The following is an 18212-nucleotide window of genomic DNA, read 5'->3' as shown; positions in this document are numbered from 1 at the left end:
CAGAGTGACAGAGAGAGAGCGCTTCCATCCGCTGATTCACTCCCCAAATGGCCGCACCAGGGCGGGGCCTGGCGAAGCTGAGACTCCTTTGAGGTCTCCCACGTGGGTGCAGGGCGCAGGCACTCAGGCCGTCTGCTGCTGCTTTCCCAGGCCACAGCGGAGAGCTGGATCGGAAGTGGGGCAGCTGGGACTGGAACCGGCGCGCATCTGAGCTGCAGGCATTGCAGGCCACAGGGCCAGTCCCTCATTTGTTATTTACAAAGCAGCTCCTGGGTGCCAGCTCCAAGCAGAGTGCTGGACACGTCAAGAAAAGGGCAGGTAGTGCTCTCAAAGGCCCGGGACCTACAGGGAGACAGGCAGGGGGAGGTGCGCAGACATGGCCCCATGCAGGGGGAGGTGCGCAGACATGGCCCATGCAGGGGGAGGTGTGCAGACACAGCCCCGTGCAGGGGGAGGTGTGCAGACACGGCCCGTGCAGGGGGAGGTGTGCAGACATGACCCGTGTAGGGGGAGGTGTGCAGACATGGCCCCATGCAGGGGGAGGTGTGCAGTCACGGCCCATGCAGGGGGAGGTATGCAGAGAAGGCCCCGTGCAGGGGGAGGTGTGCAGAGACGGCCCCATGCAGGGGGAGGTGTGCAGACACGACCTGTGTAGGGGGAGGTGTGCAGACATGGCCCATGCAGGGGGAGGTGTGCAGAGACGGCCCCGTGCAGGGGGAGGTGCGCAGACATGATCCGTGCAGGGGGAGGTATGCAGACACGACCTGTGTAGGGGGAGGTGTGCAGACATGGCCCCATGCAGGGGGAGGTGTGCAGTCACGGCCCATGCAGGGGGAGGTATGCAGAGAAGGCCCCGTGCAGGGGGAGGTGTGCAGAGACGGCCCCGTGCAGGGGGAGGTGCGCAGACATGATCCGTGCAGGGGGAGGTATGCAGACACGACCTGTGTAGGGGGAGGTGTGCAGACATGGCCCCATGCAGGGGGAGGTGTGCAGTCACGGCCCATGCAGGGGGAGGTGTGCAGAGACGGCCCCATGCAGGGGGAGGTGCGCAGACAGGACCCATGCAGGGGGAGGTGTGCAGACACGACCCGTGTAGGGGGAGGTGTGCAGACATGGCCCCATGCAGGGGGAGGTGTACAGTCATGGCCCATGCAGGGGGAGGTGTGCAGAGACGGCCCCATGCAGGGGGAGGTGTACAGACACGACCCGTGCAGGGGGAAGTGTGCAGACATGGCCCGTGTAGGTGGAGGTGCGTAGACATGGCCCTGTGCAGGGGGAGGTGTACAGAGACGGTCTCGTGCAGGGGGAGGTGTGCAGAGACGGCCCTGTGCAGGGGGAGGTGTGCAGACACGGCCCCGTGCAGGTGGAGGTGTGCAGAGATGGCCCCGTGCAGGGGGAGGTGTGCAGTCATGGCCCATGCAGGGGGAGGTATGCAGAGAAGGCCCCATGCAGGTGGAGGTGTGCAGACACAGCCCATGTAGGAGGAGGTGTGCAGACACAGCCCGTGCAGGGGGAGGTGTGCAGAGACGGCCCCGTGCAGGTGGAGGTGTGCAGAGACGGCCCCGTGCAGGGGGAGGTGTGCAGTCACGGCCCATGCAGGGGGAGGTGTGCAGAGAAGTCCCCGTGCAGGGGGAGGTGTGCAGACACGGCCCCGTGTGGGTGGAGGTGCGCAGACACAGCAGTGCAGGGGGAGGTGCGCAGACAGGACCCATGCAGGGGGAGGTGTGCAGACACAGCCTGTGCAGGGGGAGGTGTGCAGAGACGGCCTAAGCAGGGGGAGGTATGCAGAGACCCAGTGCAGGTGGAGGTGTGCAGACACAGCCTGTGCAGGGGGAAGAGTGCAGAGACGGCCTGTGCAGGGGGAGGTGCGCAGACATGGCCCGTGCAGGGTGGAGGTGTGTAGACATGGCCCGTGCGGGGGGAGGTGTGCAGAGACGGCCTCGTGCAGGGGGAGGTGTGCAGAGACCCAGTGCAGGTGGAGGTGTGCAGACACAGCCTGTGCAGGGGGAGGTGTGCAGAGGCAGCCCTTGGGCGTGGTCAGCTCTGGCCCCTCACCCCTGCCTCTCGTGCGCTGTGGGTAGTAGTGAATTTAGTCTGTTGTGCCGCAGGTGCATCTTGGGCTGTGTGCCGGAGGCCCAGGGCCGTATTCATCCAGCGGTGTCAGCAGCGTCCAGGTGGACGAGGCTGGCCACTCGCTGCACCTGCCCCTGCTGGGAAGCAGGTGACCACCAGGGGGCACTGGCAAAGCCGTGGCCACCGAGTAGACTCCTTTCCTCCCCTGTGTGTTCGCTGTCCATCTGCTTTTCTTGGTGTTTCCCAGCATGCCCTGGAATGCCTGATTTTGGCTGCGGTGTGTCCATTGGCAGGAGTTGCCTCGTTCTCGTGTCTGTCCGGCCCCTCTGTTTCTACGTCCAGCTGTCACCCGCTGGCCGTGCTGAGGCCGGGAGCTCTCTCGCTGCTGGCTGTTTGCAGTGGTCTGACCCGTCCAGGAGGAGGCAGGCTCGGCGGGGGTGTGGGCCGTTCCCGGCACAGCCTCGTACAGGCAGGCACCGCAGGCACCGCCAGCCGGGTGAACAGGGCACGGGCTCCCTGTCCTGGCCCCGTTCTTACTGCATGGACACGGGGTCTCTCCTTCCTCACTCGTGCACACGGGGTCTCTCATCCTTCCTCACTGCATGGACACGGGTCTCTCATCCTTCCTCACTGCGTGGACACGGGTCTCTCGTCCTTCCTCACTCATTGACACGGGGTCTCTCGTCCTTCCTCACTCATGGACACGGGTCTCGTCCTTCCTCACTCATGGACACGGGTCTCTCGTCCTTTCTCACTGCATGCACACGGGTCTCTTGTCCTTTCTCATTGTGTGCACACGGGTCTCTCGTCCTTCCTCACTCATTGACACGGGATCTCTCGTCCTTCCTCACTCATTGACACGGGATCTCTCGTCCTTCCTCACTCATTGACACGGGATCTCTCGTCCTTCCTCACTCATTGACACGGGATCTCTCGTCCTTCCTCACTAATGGACACGGGTCTCGTCCTTCCTCACTCATTGACACGGGATCTCTCGTCCTTCCTCACTCATTGACACGGGGTCTCTCGTCCTTCCTCACTCATTGACACGGGATCTCTCGTCCTTCCTCACTCATTGACACGGGATCTCTCGTCCTTCCTCACTCATTGACACGGGGTCTCTCGTCCTTCCTCACTCATTGACACGGGGTCTCTCGTCCTTCCTCACTCATTGACACGGGGTCTCTCGTCCTTCCTCACTCATTGACACGGGGTCTCTCGTCCTTCCTCACTGCGTGGACACGGGTCTCTCGTCCTTTCTCACTGCGTGCACACGGGTCTCTCGTCCTTTCTCATTGCGTGCACACGGGTCTCTCGTCCTTTCTCATTGCGTGCACACGGGTCTCTCGTCCTTTCTCATTGCGTGCACACGGGTCTCTCGTCCTTTCTCACTGCGTGCACACGGGTCTCTCGTCCTTTCTCATTGCGTGCACACGGGTCTCTCGTCCTTTCTCACTGCGTGCACACGGGTCTCTCGTCCTTTCTCACTGCATGCACACGGGTCTCTCGTCCTTTCTCATTGCGTGCACACGGGTCTCTCGTCCTTTCTCACTGCGTGCACACGGGTCTCTCGTCCTTTCTCATTGCGTGCACACGGGTCTCTCGTCCTTTCTCACTGCGTGCACACGGGTATCTGGCTCCCCAAGGGTCTCCTCTGAGTGTTCTTCCTGCTCCCGTGTCCCCTCTGCCTCCCCCAGCTCCGTTTCCCCGCTGTAGGCGTTTATTTTGTTGCTTTCTCCAGTGAAGGCTGCTCCTGGGCTGCTGCTCCGTGAACTGTCACATTCACCCGTGGACGGGGGGTCTCATCGTCAAGCAAGGCCGCTGCCAATGGTCCTCCCCACTCCCTGTGCCTCCCCCACTCCCTACACCTCCCCACTTCCTGTGCCTCCCCCACTCCCTGTACCTCCCCCACTTCCTTTGCCCCCACTTCCTGCACCCCCACTTCCTGCACCTCCCCCACTTCCTGCACCTCCCCCACTCCCTGTACCTCCCCCACTTCCTTTGCCCCCACTTCCTGCACCCCCACTTCCTGCACCTCCCCCACTTCCTGTACCTCCCCCACTTCCTGCACCTCCCCCACTTCCTGCACCTCCCCCACTTCCTGTGCCTCCCCTCACATTTCTAAAATTAATTAATGTGCTTGAAAGCAGAGTTAGAGAGACAGACACAGATCTTCTACCCGCTGGTTTACTCCCCAAGTGGCTGTTGGCACCAAAGCCAGGAGCCAGGAGCTTCTTCCCGGGCTCCCACTGTACCTCTTGGGTGCAGGGGCCCAAGCACTTGGGAATCTTCCGATGCTTTGCCAGGCTCCTTAGCAGGGAGCTGGGTTGGAAATGGAGCAGCCAGGACTCAACCCAGCGCCCACATGGGATTCTGGCACCGCAGGGCCAGCCCTCTCCTCACTTTAAAACAACATCCCAGTGGGCAAGCACTCCAGCGTGTGTGTCGCGTATCCGGCTCGGCAGTGGCAGGCGGCAGAGGCCTGGGGACGGGTGAGCGCTGAGGCCCAGCCCGCTGGTCCCGCTGCTTCTCCCTTGTGCCCAGAGAAGCTCAGCTCGTTCCCCTGCCCAGGAGGCCCCCCCCCACTTCTTCCCAGCACCCACAGGGCTTTCTCCCGGGGCGTTCCCGCCCCGGGGCCATCGCCCAATTGTGAGACCCTGGGCCAGGGCTTCGGCTGCCAGCCTGCTTTGGTGGGCCTGTGTTTGGAAGAGTGGCTGGGGCCAGTTGTCCATGGCTGGGAGGGGCTGTCTCCCTGGGAGAGACAGGAAACAAAGACGGGGTCAGGACGCCACCCTCCGCCGCCCGTCCCCAGCGCCAGTCTCCGCTGTGTTCTCCCCCTCCCGGGAAGTCTCTGCGGCTCCTCTGGCGCCTGCTGCCCACGCGCTCTGTGTGGCGCCCCTGTCGCAAATGTCGCAAGCCTCAGCATCGTGGGGGCGGGGCAGCGTCCCTGCCGGCCGCTGGCACAGAGCCACCGTCACCGGAAGCCCTCGCCAGCTCTGTCAGGTGAATTCTCAGCTCCCAGCAGGAATCTCGCTCCAGCTGGGAGCACAACTCAGAAGGGGTTGTGCCTGTGCTGAGCCCTGGGTGGCAGCGCAGGTCACACGCGTGGCCGGGAGGCAGGCGAGACATGTCTGCACCCTGAGTGTTCGTTCACGGGTGAATTGCCCCAGCCGTGTCCGTCCCAAGGCCTGCAGTGAGCGTGGGCACAGCGGAACCCCTGGGGACCAAGCACGAGGCATGCCAAGCCGATGCCGGTGCCGGCTCCTCTCCGTGGCGGGCAGGCCAGCGTGTGGGGTGTGAGTGTGACTCAGCCCCTCCGCTGGGACGGAACTGATGGACAAAGCTAGACCATGTTTGGGAAGCCTGGCCCGGATCGGATCCCACGGGCTGGTCTCTGTCCAGAGACACCCTGGTGGTGAGCCGAGGGAGGGTACCCGGGGGTGGCAATGTCCCCTGCCCCGTGTGTGGGCTGTGACAGTCCCCTGCTCCCTGTGTGTGTGTGGGCTGTGACAGTGTCCCCTGCCCCATGTGTGTGTGTGGGCTGTGACAGTCCGCTGCTCCCTGTGTGTGTGTGGGCTGTGACAGTGTCCCCTGCCCCATGTGTGTGTGGGCTGTGACAGTGTTCCTGCCCCCTGTGTGTGTGTGGGCTGTGACAGTGTCCCCTGCCCCATGTGTGTGTGGGCTGTGACAGTGTCCCCTGCCCTGTGTGGGCTGTGTCTCCAGTGTCCCCTGCCCCGTGTGTGTGTGGGCTGTGTCTCCAGTGTCCCCTGCCCCATGTATGTGTGGGCTGTGACAGTGTCCCCTGCCCCGTGTGTGGGCTGTGACAGTGTCCCTGCCCCGTGTGTGTGTGGGCTGTGACAGTGTCCCCTCACCCTGTGTGTGGGCTGTGACAGTGTCCCCTGCCCCGTGTGTGTGTGGGCTGTGACAGTGTCCCCTGCCCTGTGTGGGCTGTGTCTCCAGTGTCCCCTGCCCCCTGTGTGTGTGTGGGCTGTGTCTCCAGTGTCCCCTGCCCCGTGTGTATGTGGGCTGTGTCTCCAGTGTCCCCTGCCCCATGTATGTGTGGGCTGTGACAGTGTCCCCTGCCCCGTGTGTGGGCTGTGACAGTGTCCCCTGCCCCGTGTATGTGTGGGCTGTGACAGTGTCCCTGCCCCGTGTGTGTGTGGGCTGTGACAGTGTCCCCTCACCCTGTGTGTGGGCTGTGACAGTGTCCCTGCCCCGTGTGTGTGTGGGCTGTGACAGTGTCCCCTCACCCTGTGTGTGGGCTGTGACAGTGTCCCCTGCCCCGTGTGTGGGTGCAGCTGTGTCCCCACGTCGGCAGCCTGTGGCCAGGGGCTCCCGGGTCCTGGGCACGGGTGCAGCCTGGATGGCACGTGGACCACAGATAGGCTTCTTGAACCTGTGCTGTAGACGAAGGGCAGCGGCAGCTGCCCCAGTTCTGCCCCAGCTCCTGCTGATGCCTGGGAAAGCAGCGGAAGGGCGTCTGGGCGCTTGGGCCCCTCACGCGCGTGGAGACCAGGACGGAGCTCTGGGCTCCTGGCCTTGGCCTGGCCCAGCTCCGGTTGTTGTGGCCGTTCGCAGAGTGAACCAGTGCACGGAAGATCTTCCTCTGTCTCCCCCACTCCCTCTCTTTCGGTCAGTCTTTCTTTCAAATAAATAAAAATAAGTTTTTTGGGGCCGGGAATCTGGCCGTAAAACAGGACTTGAGGATGAGTGATGTCTGTTCTTGTCAAGAGTGAATGTGACAGTGACACACCTATAAGGGCGGCCGAACCAACGGACCCGACAGACCCCAGACGTGACACACCCATCGGGGCGGCCGAAGCCTGGACCCGACGGACCCCAGAGCGACAGGGCGTTTGAGGATCCGGAATGCTCCCCGCCCCCCACCGCCCCAAGCCTGCAGGCACTGCTGGCCAAGTTGTCCGAAAACCTTCGCGAGCACAAAACCCTGCACCCCGGAATGTCCTGTCCCTGTGTTTGTGGCTGCTGGAAGCGTCACAGCGGCCTCGTGGGAGTGGAAAACTGTGGCTCACCCCGGCTCGGACGGCACTCAGCCAGACACCGCAGCGCGGTTTCTCCTCCTGCAGACCTGCGCCAGCGTGCGGTCCTCTGTGCACGGGGGACCCGTGTGTAAAGGCAGGGACACCAGGCTGAAGCCAGGACTGCTGTGGCTGCCGGCCTGTGACGCCCGGGTCCATCCGAGCAGCGCCCACCTGCCCTGGGGCCCAGAGCCGCCTCTGCTTCCACAGGAGACGCTCCAGCCCCGCTCACCGCCGGAGAACGGAAGGCCGAGCAGGGGCCGCCTACGAGCCGGGCTGGCCAGCTCACGCACAGTGTTGAGCCTCCGGGCGCACGGCCGCTCCTGCCTCAGGGAGTCTGGGCACTGACCGCTGCCCGCCTGCTCCCCGCCAGGGTCAGCGGCTGGCCCAGAGCACGGGGGTGAGCAGGCCAGGGCTCTGCAGTGGCCCCTCTGCTGCCTCTCAGGCGGCTCGGGGCTGTGCGGAGGACACAGGTCATCGTGCGTGTGGCCAGACCAGCAGGGGTGAACTCACGTGTGCTGTGGGCTCCACGTAACAGGCGTGTGCATGTGTGGGTTCACCGAGAGTGACAGGTGTGCCGCACGCATGCTTCGCTGTTCCTGTGGGCTGCTGCGTGGTGGGCTGAGGTGTGTGCAGTCTGCGTGGTGACCCCGTACATCGACAGCGGCGCTGAAGACGCCCGCTGTTTAAGAGAACCGTCGGAGATTTCACGTGGAAAGGAAACAGAGAAGCAAAGATGCAATTTTCATGTTATTTACTACTTATGAATTAATCGTAATTATTCATTTACTCGAAAGGCACATTGCAGAGAGAGAGAGAGAGAGATGTGTCACTGGTTGACTTCCCAAGTGGCTGCCGCTGTCGGGGCTGGGCCAAGCTGAAGCCTGGAGCCTGGAGCCTGGGACTCCATCCAGGTCTCCCACCTGGCCACCTGCTGCTGCTTTCCCGGCCGCATCGGCAGAGAGCTGGGCCGGAAGTGGAGCAGCCGGAACTGAACCTGTGCTCACGTGGGATGCCAGTGACGTGAGCAGCTCAGCCGTGGTGCCAAACACCGTTGCGGGTGGCTTTTTCTGAGCTCCTCTTCCTCGCTGGCCTTCCTCAGGTACCCGTGGGAGAGAGTTCCAAGCTGAGGCTCCAGGGACTCCTGACCCAGACCTCGTGTAACCCCCCAGGCCCAGCTCTGCCTGGGGGCTGGAGTCTGGCCCACGCCCTTTGCTCACCCACGTCTGCCTTGAGCGCGGGCGTTTTCTGTCCAAACAGCCGGCAAGGCAGGCGCTGGCCGAGGTCCGGGAGTGCAGGGCTGCGTTCCGCTCATCCACGCCTGCGTTCCGCTCATCCACGCCTCTTTCCTTCCACCAGAGCGGGCCAGGGACTACCTGCACAAGACTGGGAGGTTCATTGTCATCGGCGGCATTGTCTCCCCCGTGCACGACTCCTATGGAAAACAGGTGGGTCCCTGCCCTCGCCCCGTGGCGGTCAGACACGGGGGACAGCTCCCGGCCGAGTCAGAGCTCGGGGACGAGGGGCAGGCACCGCGTGGATGCCGGGCCGTCTGGGGCAGCCTCTCCTGGAGTGCTGGAGAAAACCTCATTTCCCCCCCTCCCTGCTCGCGTCCCAGAAAAGCCAGGCGCTGTCCGTCCTTCCGTCCCGCCCAGGACACCAGCCAGCCCGCCCCAGCCCAGGGACAGGCGCGCTTGCTGGGCCCACGACGGCTGCTGCCGGGCGATGCGCCGGCCGGGCTGGGATGTTTCTTCCCCGTGCCCTGCGTCCTTCTCTGTCCCCCACGCCGCCCTGCCACGCCTGTCCGTGCCGCCCCCGGGGAATAAGGGTTGTGGGGGGTGCTGTGGGCGCCTCCAGGCTTGCTCTGTTGCCTCCCAGGGCCTTGTGTCGAGCCGGCACCGCCTCGTCATGTGTCAGCTGGCCGTCCAGAACTCCGACTGGATCAGGTAGGGCCGGGCCCGGGGAAGAATCCAGCTCCGATCCGGGTGTCGTGGCGGGGGGTGGGGGGCAGCGAGAGGCTTCAGCCCCCACGGCAGTGCTGGGCGGCCTCCAGCGGCGGCCCGGGTGACTTGGGTTTTGAGCCAAGCCGTGGGGCAGTGAAACTAAAGAAGGAAGTGCAGGGTTTCGTCTCCTTGGCTTCCCCAAGGTCACTGCGGGAAAGAACCGCCTCCCACTCTGTCCCCACCGCCTCCTGCTGACCCCAGCGCTTTCTGGAAGGCTCCCTGGACACCTGGATCCAGCTCAGGCCGTCAGGGTCCCCGCTGACTCGGGACAGAGGAGTGGGTGCTGGGCTCACTGCCCTTTGTGGCGGCTGCAGCAGGTGCACTGGGCCTGCGCCTGCCCCTCCCCGGCTGGCCCTAGGAAGCAGGCTCCCGGTCGCCATGGGAACCCTTCTCCCAGGGCTGCGGCCTGCAAAACCTGCGTGGTGAGACGATGGTTGCGAAAACGGGCACGCCACGCGTGCTGCCACATCCACTGCCTGGCAAAGCAAGCAGCCCCCAGGGGTGTCTGCGAAAGAGTGATGGACAGCCGACCGCAGGGGGTGGCAGAGGCGGTGGGCGGGACTGGGAGCCGCAAGGGGCGGGACAGAGATCCCTGCACACCTGTGTGCTGCTCTGGGTACGGGGCAGGTACCTGTCCCAGCCTCTCACCCCCCAGGACATGGGGACGGAGCGGAGGCGGTGGGAGAGGAGGAGGTGGCTTTGCCCTCGGTGGGCAGCAGGGCCCCTGAGCGGGACTGCTCGCGCCCAGGGCAGGCAGACACTGGGCAGGAGGCCGTCCCTGCTCTGACGAGCTTTGCAGACCCAGGCATAAGCCCTCTGCACTCCCTGCCTGCCCTGTGGGGCCCTGGTGCCCTGGGACGTGTGAGTGGCAGCTCTGGCCAGCAGGCCCCTGACGCGGGGAGCCGTCCAGCAGGGTCAGGGCAGGGAGGAGCCAGGCTCGGGCTCATTAGCCGGAGCCTCAGGTGTGTGCGTTGGTGGGGTGGACGGGGACGGCTCGAGGGCTAAGGTGACCCCGGGTCAGCAGCCTGCTCGGCTGGCCTTGAAGTTGAGCATCGGTCTGGGGCTGGACTTCGCCATGTCGCGGCCTCCTTGCGTGGGGCTGCGCCTTCCAGTCTGAGCACCACGCCCGCGAAGTCCCAGGGCTCGGGGAGGCGGACGGGCTGCTCCCCTGGGCCCGCAGCCGCCGGGTGAGGGGCCCGGCTGCTTCAGCCTTTATCACGGTCCCGTAGTGTCGAGGGAAAGCCTCCTTTGCAGGTAAGACTGAGTGCCGCACACGTTAACACCTGCCGGGGCGGGGGCACTGCTGCCGAGCTTCCATTGCTTCCCCGGAGCCCACGCGTGGACCGGCCTGACGGACGGCTGCCAACTCCCGTCACCTTACACAGAAACCCGAGCCATGGGGGCTGTTTCGGGCCAGGTGTGGCCCGATGGCCGTCGCTGTCACAGGCTGGCGGGAGCTGCAGGGCCCCAGCCTGGGGTCTCTGGAGGGGGACGGTGGGGGACGGCGGGGGACGGTGGGACTGAGCCAGGCCTCTCCCTGCCGCTAGGGTGGACCCTTGGGAGTGCTACCAGGACACCTGGCAGACCACCTGCAGCGTGCTGCAGCACCATCGAGACCTCATGAAGGTGAGCGGGGGCGGGGCCGAGCGGGGCCTGGCCAGCGGCGGGAGAAGCTGAGCGCCTGGGGACTGCAGTGCTCCCAGCCTCCCACGTGGGCTGCAGCCCGGGGAGGGCGTGGGCAGGGAGAACGGGGCCTGGGTGCCAGTGCCCTGGCTGCAGGGGAGCTGCGGGTGTGCCGCACGCCAGGGCCGCCGCTCCCTCGCTCCTTCCCGCCCCACCTGTGAGAGCGCCGGGCAGCAGGCCGGGCCTGGTCCTTATCTGTCAGTGGGGAGAGGAGGCGCCCAGGAGAGAACTGTGTCCCTGACCGGAGCCTGGAGCCTGGGGCCGGGCTGCGGGGACCCAGGGTGGCCACACGCTGGCCACCGTGCCAGCCAGTGGCACGGCACTGGCCAGAGCAGAGAGCTCTGTGCCCACCCGTCAGCTCCCACGGGCAACCGCGGCGGTGGGCAGCAGACCAGGCTCAGCCCCGGTAGCCGGCCGCAGGGCACTGTTCTGGTCCAGGGGCCTCCGAGCCGCTGTTCTTGCTGTCACACAAGGGCCTCTCGCCGTTCTCCGTGGGCAGCAGCCCTGACCTCACAGACGGCTTTATGTCAAATGGAGGGGAGCTGTGCGACCCAGAATCTGGGGTGGGGCAGAGCAGGGGAGTCAGGACCACCTGCTGGTGACCCGCTCAGGTTCCCAGGACATGGAAAGCCGGCCTGGCCCGCACCCCAGAGCCCTTCACACAGCTGCTCCTCTCGGCCCCTGGGAGGCTGGGCAGGCCAAGCCCTGGTCTCTGTTCCTCCCTGGGCAGGCTGAGCCCTGGTCTGTTCCTCCCTGGGCAGGCTGAGCCCTGGTCTCTGCTCCTCCCTGGGCAGGCTGAGCCCTGGTCTGTTCCTCCCTGGGCAGGCTGAGCCCTGGTCTGTTCCTCCCTGGGCAGGCTGAGCCCTGGTCTGTTCCTCCCTGGGCAGGCCGAGCCCTGGTCTGTTCCTCCCTGGGCAGGCCAAGCCCTGGTCTCTGTTCCTCCCTGGGCAGGCTGAGCCCTGGTCTGTTCCTCCCTGGGCAGGCTGAGCCCTGGTCTCTGTTCCTCCCTGGGCAGGCTGAGCCCGGGTCTGTTCCTCCCTGGGCAGGCTGAGCCCTGGTCTCTGTCCCTCCCTGGGCAGGCTGAGCCCTGGTCTCTGTTTCTCCCTGGGCAGGCTGAGCCCTGGTCTGTTCCTCCCTGGGCAGGCTGAGCCTGGTCTGTTCCTCCCTGGGCAGGCTGAGCCCTGGTCTGTTTTTCTCTGGGCAGACTGAGCCCTGGTCTCTGTTCCTCCCTGGGCAGGCTGAGCCCTGGTCTGTTCCTCCCTGGGCAGGCTGAGCCCTGGTCTGTTCCTCCCTGGGCAGACTGAGCCCCGGTCTCTGTTCCTCCCTGGGCAGGCTGAGCCCTGGTCTGTTCCTCCCTGGGCAGGCTGAGCCCTGGTCTGTTCCTCCCTGGGCAGGCTGAGCCCTGGTCTGTTCCTCCCTGGGCAGACTGAGCCCTGGTCTCTGTTCCTCCCTGGGCAGGCTGAGCCCTGGTCTCTGTTCCTCCCTGGGCAGGCTGAGCTCCGGTCTCTGTTCCTCCCTGGGCAGGCTGAGCCCTGGTCTGTTCCTCCCTGGGCAGGCTGAGCTCCGGTCTCTGTTCCTCCCTGGGCAGGCTGAGCTCCGGTCTCTGTTCCTCCCTGGACAGGCTGAGCCCCGGTCTCTGCTCCTCCCTGGGCAGGCCGAGCCCTGGTCTCTGTTCCTCCCTGGGCAGGCCGAGCCCTGGTCTGTTCCTCCCTGGGCAGGCTGAGCTCCGGTCTCTGTTTCTCCCTGGGCAGGCTGAGCCTGGGTCTCTGTTCCTCCCTGGACATGCTGAGCCCTGGTCTCTGTTCCTCCCTGGGCAGACTGAGCCCTGGTCTCTGTTCCTCCCTGGGCAGACTGAGCCCTGTTCTCTGTTCCTCCCTGGGCAGGCTGAGCCCTGGTCTCTGTTCCTCCCTGGGCAGGCTGAGCCCTGGTCTGTTCCTCCCTGGGCAGGCTGAGCCCCGGTCTCTGTTCCTCCCTGGACAGGCTGAGCCCTGGTCTGTTCCTCCCTGGGCAGGCTGAGCCCTGGTCTGTTCCTCCCTGGGCAGGCTGAGCCCTGTTCTCTATTGCTCCTTAGGCAGGCTGAGCCCTGGTCTCTGTTCCTCCCTGGGCAGACTGAGCCCTGGTCTGTTCCTCCCTGGGCAGACTGAGCCTGGTCTCTGTCCCTCCCTGGGCAGGCTGAGCTCCGGTCTCTGTTTCTCCCTGGGCAGACTGAGCCCTGGTCTGTTCCTCCCTGGGCAGACTGAGCCCTGGTCTGTTCCTCCCTGGGCAGGCTGAGCCTGGGTCTCTGTTCCTCCCTGCCTCTCCCTCTCCTGGTGCACCAGTTCTCAGCTCTGCGCCCTCCCCGTGGCCCACCCAGTGCAGCACAGTGACAGGAGGTCACATTTGTCTGCGTTGAGCTCTGAGACGTGCAGCCCATCCAGGGGCAAGTCCACCCCCCGCCCCTCACCACACAGCTCCGCTGGCTCTGCTCGCAGCCCTGGGCCCGACGGCAGAGGCAGTGCCCGGGTTGGTGAGGCCCTGGCACGTTCCCAGCACGCAGGCCGCAGCCTCGCTGCCCTTCACGGCTCCTGCCCAGCCAGGCACTCGGGCACGCTGTGTGCACCTGCTCGGCTGACCCGGCTGGAGTTGGGGTCAGTGCTTCTGGGCTCCCCAGCCGGGGCTCCTGGGGGATGAAGCGGCCTTGCAAGGTCACACAGTTAGAACAGGGCAAGGCCGAGCCCCCGCTGTGGCCCTGGGCCTCCGGGCTGCTGAGTGAGTGCGTAGTACAGCTGGGTCTGGAACCCACCGCAGGGCTCCCCTCCCCCGCCTGGCTCCAGGCAGCCTCACCATGAGGGACGAGCCGATGACCACTTCCAGGGTCTCTGGCCGGTGACGCTGACCCGGCTCTTCCCTTGCGCAGCGGGTGACCGGCTGCATCCTGTCCAACGTCAGCACGCCCTCCATGACGCCTGTGATTGGGCAGCCGCAGCAGGAGACGCCCCAGCCCGCCTACCAGAACAGCAATGTGCCCGCCAAGCCCACGGCAGGTAGGCCCTGCCTCAGGAGCCCCTGGGGGCCCCGCCGAGCTGCCCGAGCGGGGCGGGGGGGGCGCAGGTTTGCATCCCGGATGAGGTGCTGCTGGGAGCAGGTGTGGGAGCCCTCCGCGCGCGGCCACAGAGGAAGCCGAATCCCTGGGCTCGGTGTGCAGACATCATCGCCTTACTGGAGTGACATGGACAGAAGCCAGCGTCTTTCTCTGCCCCCTGAGGGTCGCACCCAAGGGTCTGGTCTAGGACCCCCGCACTCTTAACCCCTCCCAGGACCAGACCTGCCACTCACACTGAGTGAGACTGGGGCTGTGGCCTGACCGCTCAGTGTTGTGCGACGTTCCGAGGGGTGGGTACCTCGTCCCAAGTAACAGACAGAAAACTGGGGTTGGGGGGCTGCTGTTCCCGGTCAGTCCTGCTCAGTCCTGGCCGGCCACGAGGCCGAGACAGGTGCAGTCCCGTCACCGGGTCACTGGCGCGTTACGTAAACAGGGTGCAGCCCCCAGCAGCCGGCAGCTCAGGGTGCAGACAGCTGCATGGGGACTGGAGCGTTGGTGGCCCAGCAGCGCGCGGAGGAGGTGGCCCAGGACGCACGCGGGGCAGAAACGCTCCCACTGAGGAGGTGGGGACGGCCACAGCGCAGGGGCCCTCTAACCAGGCCCCGAGCAGCCCAGGGCACGCAGACTCCCTCTCAGTACCCGCGAGGCACGGGGAGAGCAGAGTACCCCGTGGGTGGGCAGTGGCTGTCACGGGGTCGGGTCGTGGGTGCTTGGCCTGGAGTGCAGACTCTGGCCTGTGCCCTGGACGCCTGCACCTGGCGCCCTCGGGTTCCTGTTCTCTCCCTGCCCTCCTTCCTCCTCCCTCCCCGGTACCCACCCCCTGGCCCCCGCCGCGCCCGAGGGTCCCCTAGGGGCCCCAGCCTCCATCTCGGTCCCTCTGTTCTCTCCCACAGCCAAGATCCTGGGCAAGGTGGGCGAGAGCCTCAGCCGGATCTGCTGTGTGCGCCCACCCGTGGAGCGCTTCACCTTCGTGGGTAAGGGCTGGGCCCTCCCCGCCGCCTCCTTCCCCCCCCCCCCGCCTCCTTCTCCCCCCGCCTTCTCCCCTCCCCTCCTTCCTGCCTGGAGGTCTCTCAGTGTCCCCAGAATTCACCCAGGGGCGGGGGCAGGCGGTGAGGAGCTCACCTGTGAGCCATGAGCAGTGAGTGCCCTTAGGAGAGTGAGGCAGAGGGGAGGGGCCAGCTTGAGCCAGGAAGCAGACCACCCCCCACGCCACCCCCAGCACTGGACTTGAACTGCGGCTGCGGGACTGTGAGGCGTGAATCCGGAGAAGCCCCCTAGTTTCTGGTGCTGTGCAGATGGAGCCGGCTGGATACCGAGTGACTGTTCTCAGAGCTGTTGGTCACCTGTCCGTGGTGCCACTCAGTGCGGGGGGTGGGGTGCAGAGGGAGGCCACCCCCAGCCGCGGGGCCACAGCCCTCCCTGCCCGTGGTGGGGGCAGAGGCTCTCCCCAGGCCCGGGTCCCTGAGGTGCCTGTGCCCCTCTTGTGTCCGCAGATGAGAACGCCAACCTGGGCACGGTGATGCGGTACGAGGAGATCGGTGAGTGGGCCGGCGGGGCTCCAACCTCGGGAACCGAGTGTTTCTTGGTGCCCACTGACCTCGAGGCTGGCCTTTCGCTCCTCTGAGGCCAGGAAGCGGGGCTCTGTGCCGGCGGCAGGGTCGGGGTGGAGTGCAACCCTGGTGCTGCCCACGAACGGGGCAGTGCGCCCCCTGCTGGCCTTCCCTGGAGTTTTCCTCTTGGTGGGGCTGGAGGCTCCTGAGGCTCCAAGAGACAAACCCGAAAACTGAGAACTTTCCTAGGCCCAGAGTGGGTGAGGGGAGAAAATGGGCGCCATGGCAGCCTGGGGCTGGAGTGGGGGTGCCCAGTGAAGGCAGGCCCGTGACCGTGGGGTTTGGGGTCTGGGCCTCCAGGGGAAGGCACCCATGTCGGTTTTTTTTTTTTTTTGATGCATTTATTTATTTGAAAGTCAGAGTTAGAGAGAGAGAGAGAGAAATAGAGAGAGATGGAGGTCCTCCATCACTGGTTCACTCCCCAGATGGCCGCAACAGCTGGAGCTGCCCTGATCTGAAGCCAGGAGCTTCTTCCCGGTCTCCCACGTGGGTGCAGGTGCCCAAGGACTTGGGCCATCTTCTACTGCTTTCCCAGGCCACAGCAGAGAGCTGGACAGGAAGTGGAGCAGCCAGGTCTCGAACCGGTGCCCACATGGGATGCTGGCTCTGCAGGTGGCGGCTTTACCCACTACACCACAGTGCCGGCCCCCACGCTCAGTCTTACGCCCTAAGTGTCTCTGGTGGGCCTCCTGCCCAAGTCTGCGGCACGCTCACCCTGGCTTACTGGAACCTTCCGTGAGGTTTCCAGCTTTGTTGCTGGAGTCGCCACTGAACATTGTTAGGTCGGCTCACAGTGCCGCCAGTCACAGGGAAATTGGGATTAAGAGAGAAATTCAAGGGTGGACGTTGGGACACCCGCGTCCCATGCCCGGGGTGCCCGGTTTCCGCTTCCCCAGCAGCTCCCTGCTCACGCGCGCCCTGGGGGCAGCAGTGACGGCGCGGGTGCCTGCGCCCTGCAGCCAGGGGAGACCTCACGGAGCTCCTGGCTTCCGCCCGGCACAGCCCCAGTTGATGCCAGCGTTTGCGAGTGACAGCCAATGGAAGGTCGGTCTCTCTCTGTATCTCTGCCTTTCAAATAAAAATATTAATTTTAAAAAGACACATTTATTTTGGCACCAAAAAATTTTGAGATTCCCTGCGCAGTTAGTTCAGAACACGTTTTTCCCACGGACTTTTTGAGACATCTTGTATCAGCGAAGGCGGTGACAGTCCTGCTGCCTGTGAGTCAGTCCACTGTCGCCACAGCCTCGGGCTGGGCCGGGACCAGGGCAGGAGCACCAGTCCAGACGCCCTGTCAGGCCCCTGGCTGTGGCCCGTGCCCTGGTGGCCGGGTGGACCGCAGGGCCTGGCCTCGCACGGCTGCGGTCCTGGGCGGGTGTGTGGGGAGAGGCTGATGCTGGGATGACCTGGATGGAGGCTGCCAGCTCCCGCCCTGGTCTCTGCACCGGTGGGGCTCCCGTGGCCCTTTTGTGAGACCTTCTGGAGCAGGAGCGGCTTTCTCCCGCCCCTCAGCGTCCATGACCTCATTTCCTGCTCCTAACTGAAGCTGCCGGCTCCCCGGCTGGCCCCAGGCCTGGAGCTGGAACGAGAGGTCCCTGCGCCCCCCAGTGGCCGCACACGCCCTGCTCAGGCCCCGCTCTGACTCCTGGGCTCCACTTGAGTGGGAAGGGAGCCCTGGCTCCTGACAGAACAGGACTCCTCGCAGGGCGCGGCTGCCCCGGGGCCGTGACGTGACGCCGTGTCGGAGCCCGTGGCCATCCTGGCGTCCTGGTCCCCCGGCAGGCAAGGCCAGAATGTGAGCAAGCTGACGGTCAGCGCATCCTCCAGCCATGGCCGCTCAGTGGGACTTTTAGGCACACCCACTCCCTCCCGGGGGCCTGTCGGGAGCTCCCATGGGCCGGGCAGCAGAGTCCCCCACACGGGCCCGTCTGGGCTCCTGGGCACCAGCCCGGTTCTCCTCTGCACTGGCGCTCACCTGGGTGTTTCCCAGCAGCCCCACTGGTGCCCCCCGCAGAGGCCTGTGTTGTCACCCACACAGTGTGCGTGAGTGGCCGCCGTGCCGGGCCCTGGGGTCCCTGCCCGCACGCCGAGTGTCCTGGGCTGGCAGGGGCAGGCAGGAGCCCTGAGTGCTTGAGAACCTAGCTCTCCCCGGGGACAGCTGCCGGCCACCTGCCTCAGAACCTTCCGGAAGCTCCTGTGGGGTCTGGCAAGTTCACAGCCGGAAGTCCTGCTGTCCCTGAGCTGGCCTTGGTCCCAGCGTGGAGCAGCTCCTCGGCAGTCTCGGAGACTCGGGGCTGTGGTGGCCACCGCCGCCGGGCTGGTGGCGAGCCCAGGGTAGGGCTGTCTCACGGTTCCACACAAGACGCCCGCAGCCGTGTCCTCAGTACACGCCCCGCCCCCCATAGCCCCCGGAAGAAAGGCTCAAATCCACGCCCTGCTCCCCACGGGTCAGCTCTGCCCACTCTGCGCCTCACTGGGAGCCTTGGGGTGGACACGGAGGGGGAGCGAGAGCCGCAGGGGCCGCAGGTGCAGGATGAGCTCAGGAGGGGTCCTGCCTCGCCTCCAGGCTGCTTGCTGAGGACCCCCAACAAGCCGGTCCCTGGGGCACTCTCGGTGGCGGTGGGGGTGGCTGCTGCCCGCCACACGGGCACTGGGGATGGCAGCCGGGCTCCAGACAGCATGGCCGCGGTCGGCTTGACCTCTGTGAGCCCTGCAAGGTGGC

General features: G+C 65.5%; 1 protein-coding gene across 1 annotated transcript in view; it reads left to right on the top strand.

The window, feature by feature from the left end:
- The window catches only part of NMNAT2 (nicotinamide nucleotide adenylyltransferase 2), a 56333-nt gene that overhangs the window by 25176 nt on the left and 12945 nt on the right, over positions 1–18212 (top strand). The window contains exons 2-7 of the mRNA XM_051841411.2: positions 8472–8560; positions 8991–9058; positions 10663–10741; positions 13695–13821; positions 14774–14854; positions 15374–15418. Coding sequence (XP_051697371.1) covers positions 8472–8560; positions 8991–9058; positions 10663–10741; positions 13695–13821; positions 14774–14854; positions 15374–15418 — 489 coding nt within the window. The remainder of the gene's footprint in view (positions 1–8471; positions 8561–8990; positions 9059–10662; positions 10742–13694; positions 13822–14773; positions 14855–15373; positions 15419–18212) is intronic.

The sequence above is a fragment of the Oryctolagus cuniculus genome, chromosome 13, assembly GCF_964237555.1.
Source record: "Oryctolagus cuniculus chromosome 13, mOryCun1.1, whole genome shotgun sequence".
In the NCBI taxonomy this organism is placed as follows: Eukaryota; Metazoa; Chordata; class Mammalia; order Lagomorpha; family Leporidae; genus Oryctolagus; species Oryctolagus cuniculus.
The sequence above is the reverse complement of the archived record's forward strand: the minus strand, read 5'-3'. Positions and strand labels throughout refer to the sequence as shown.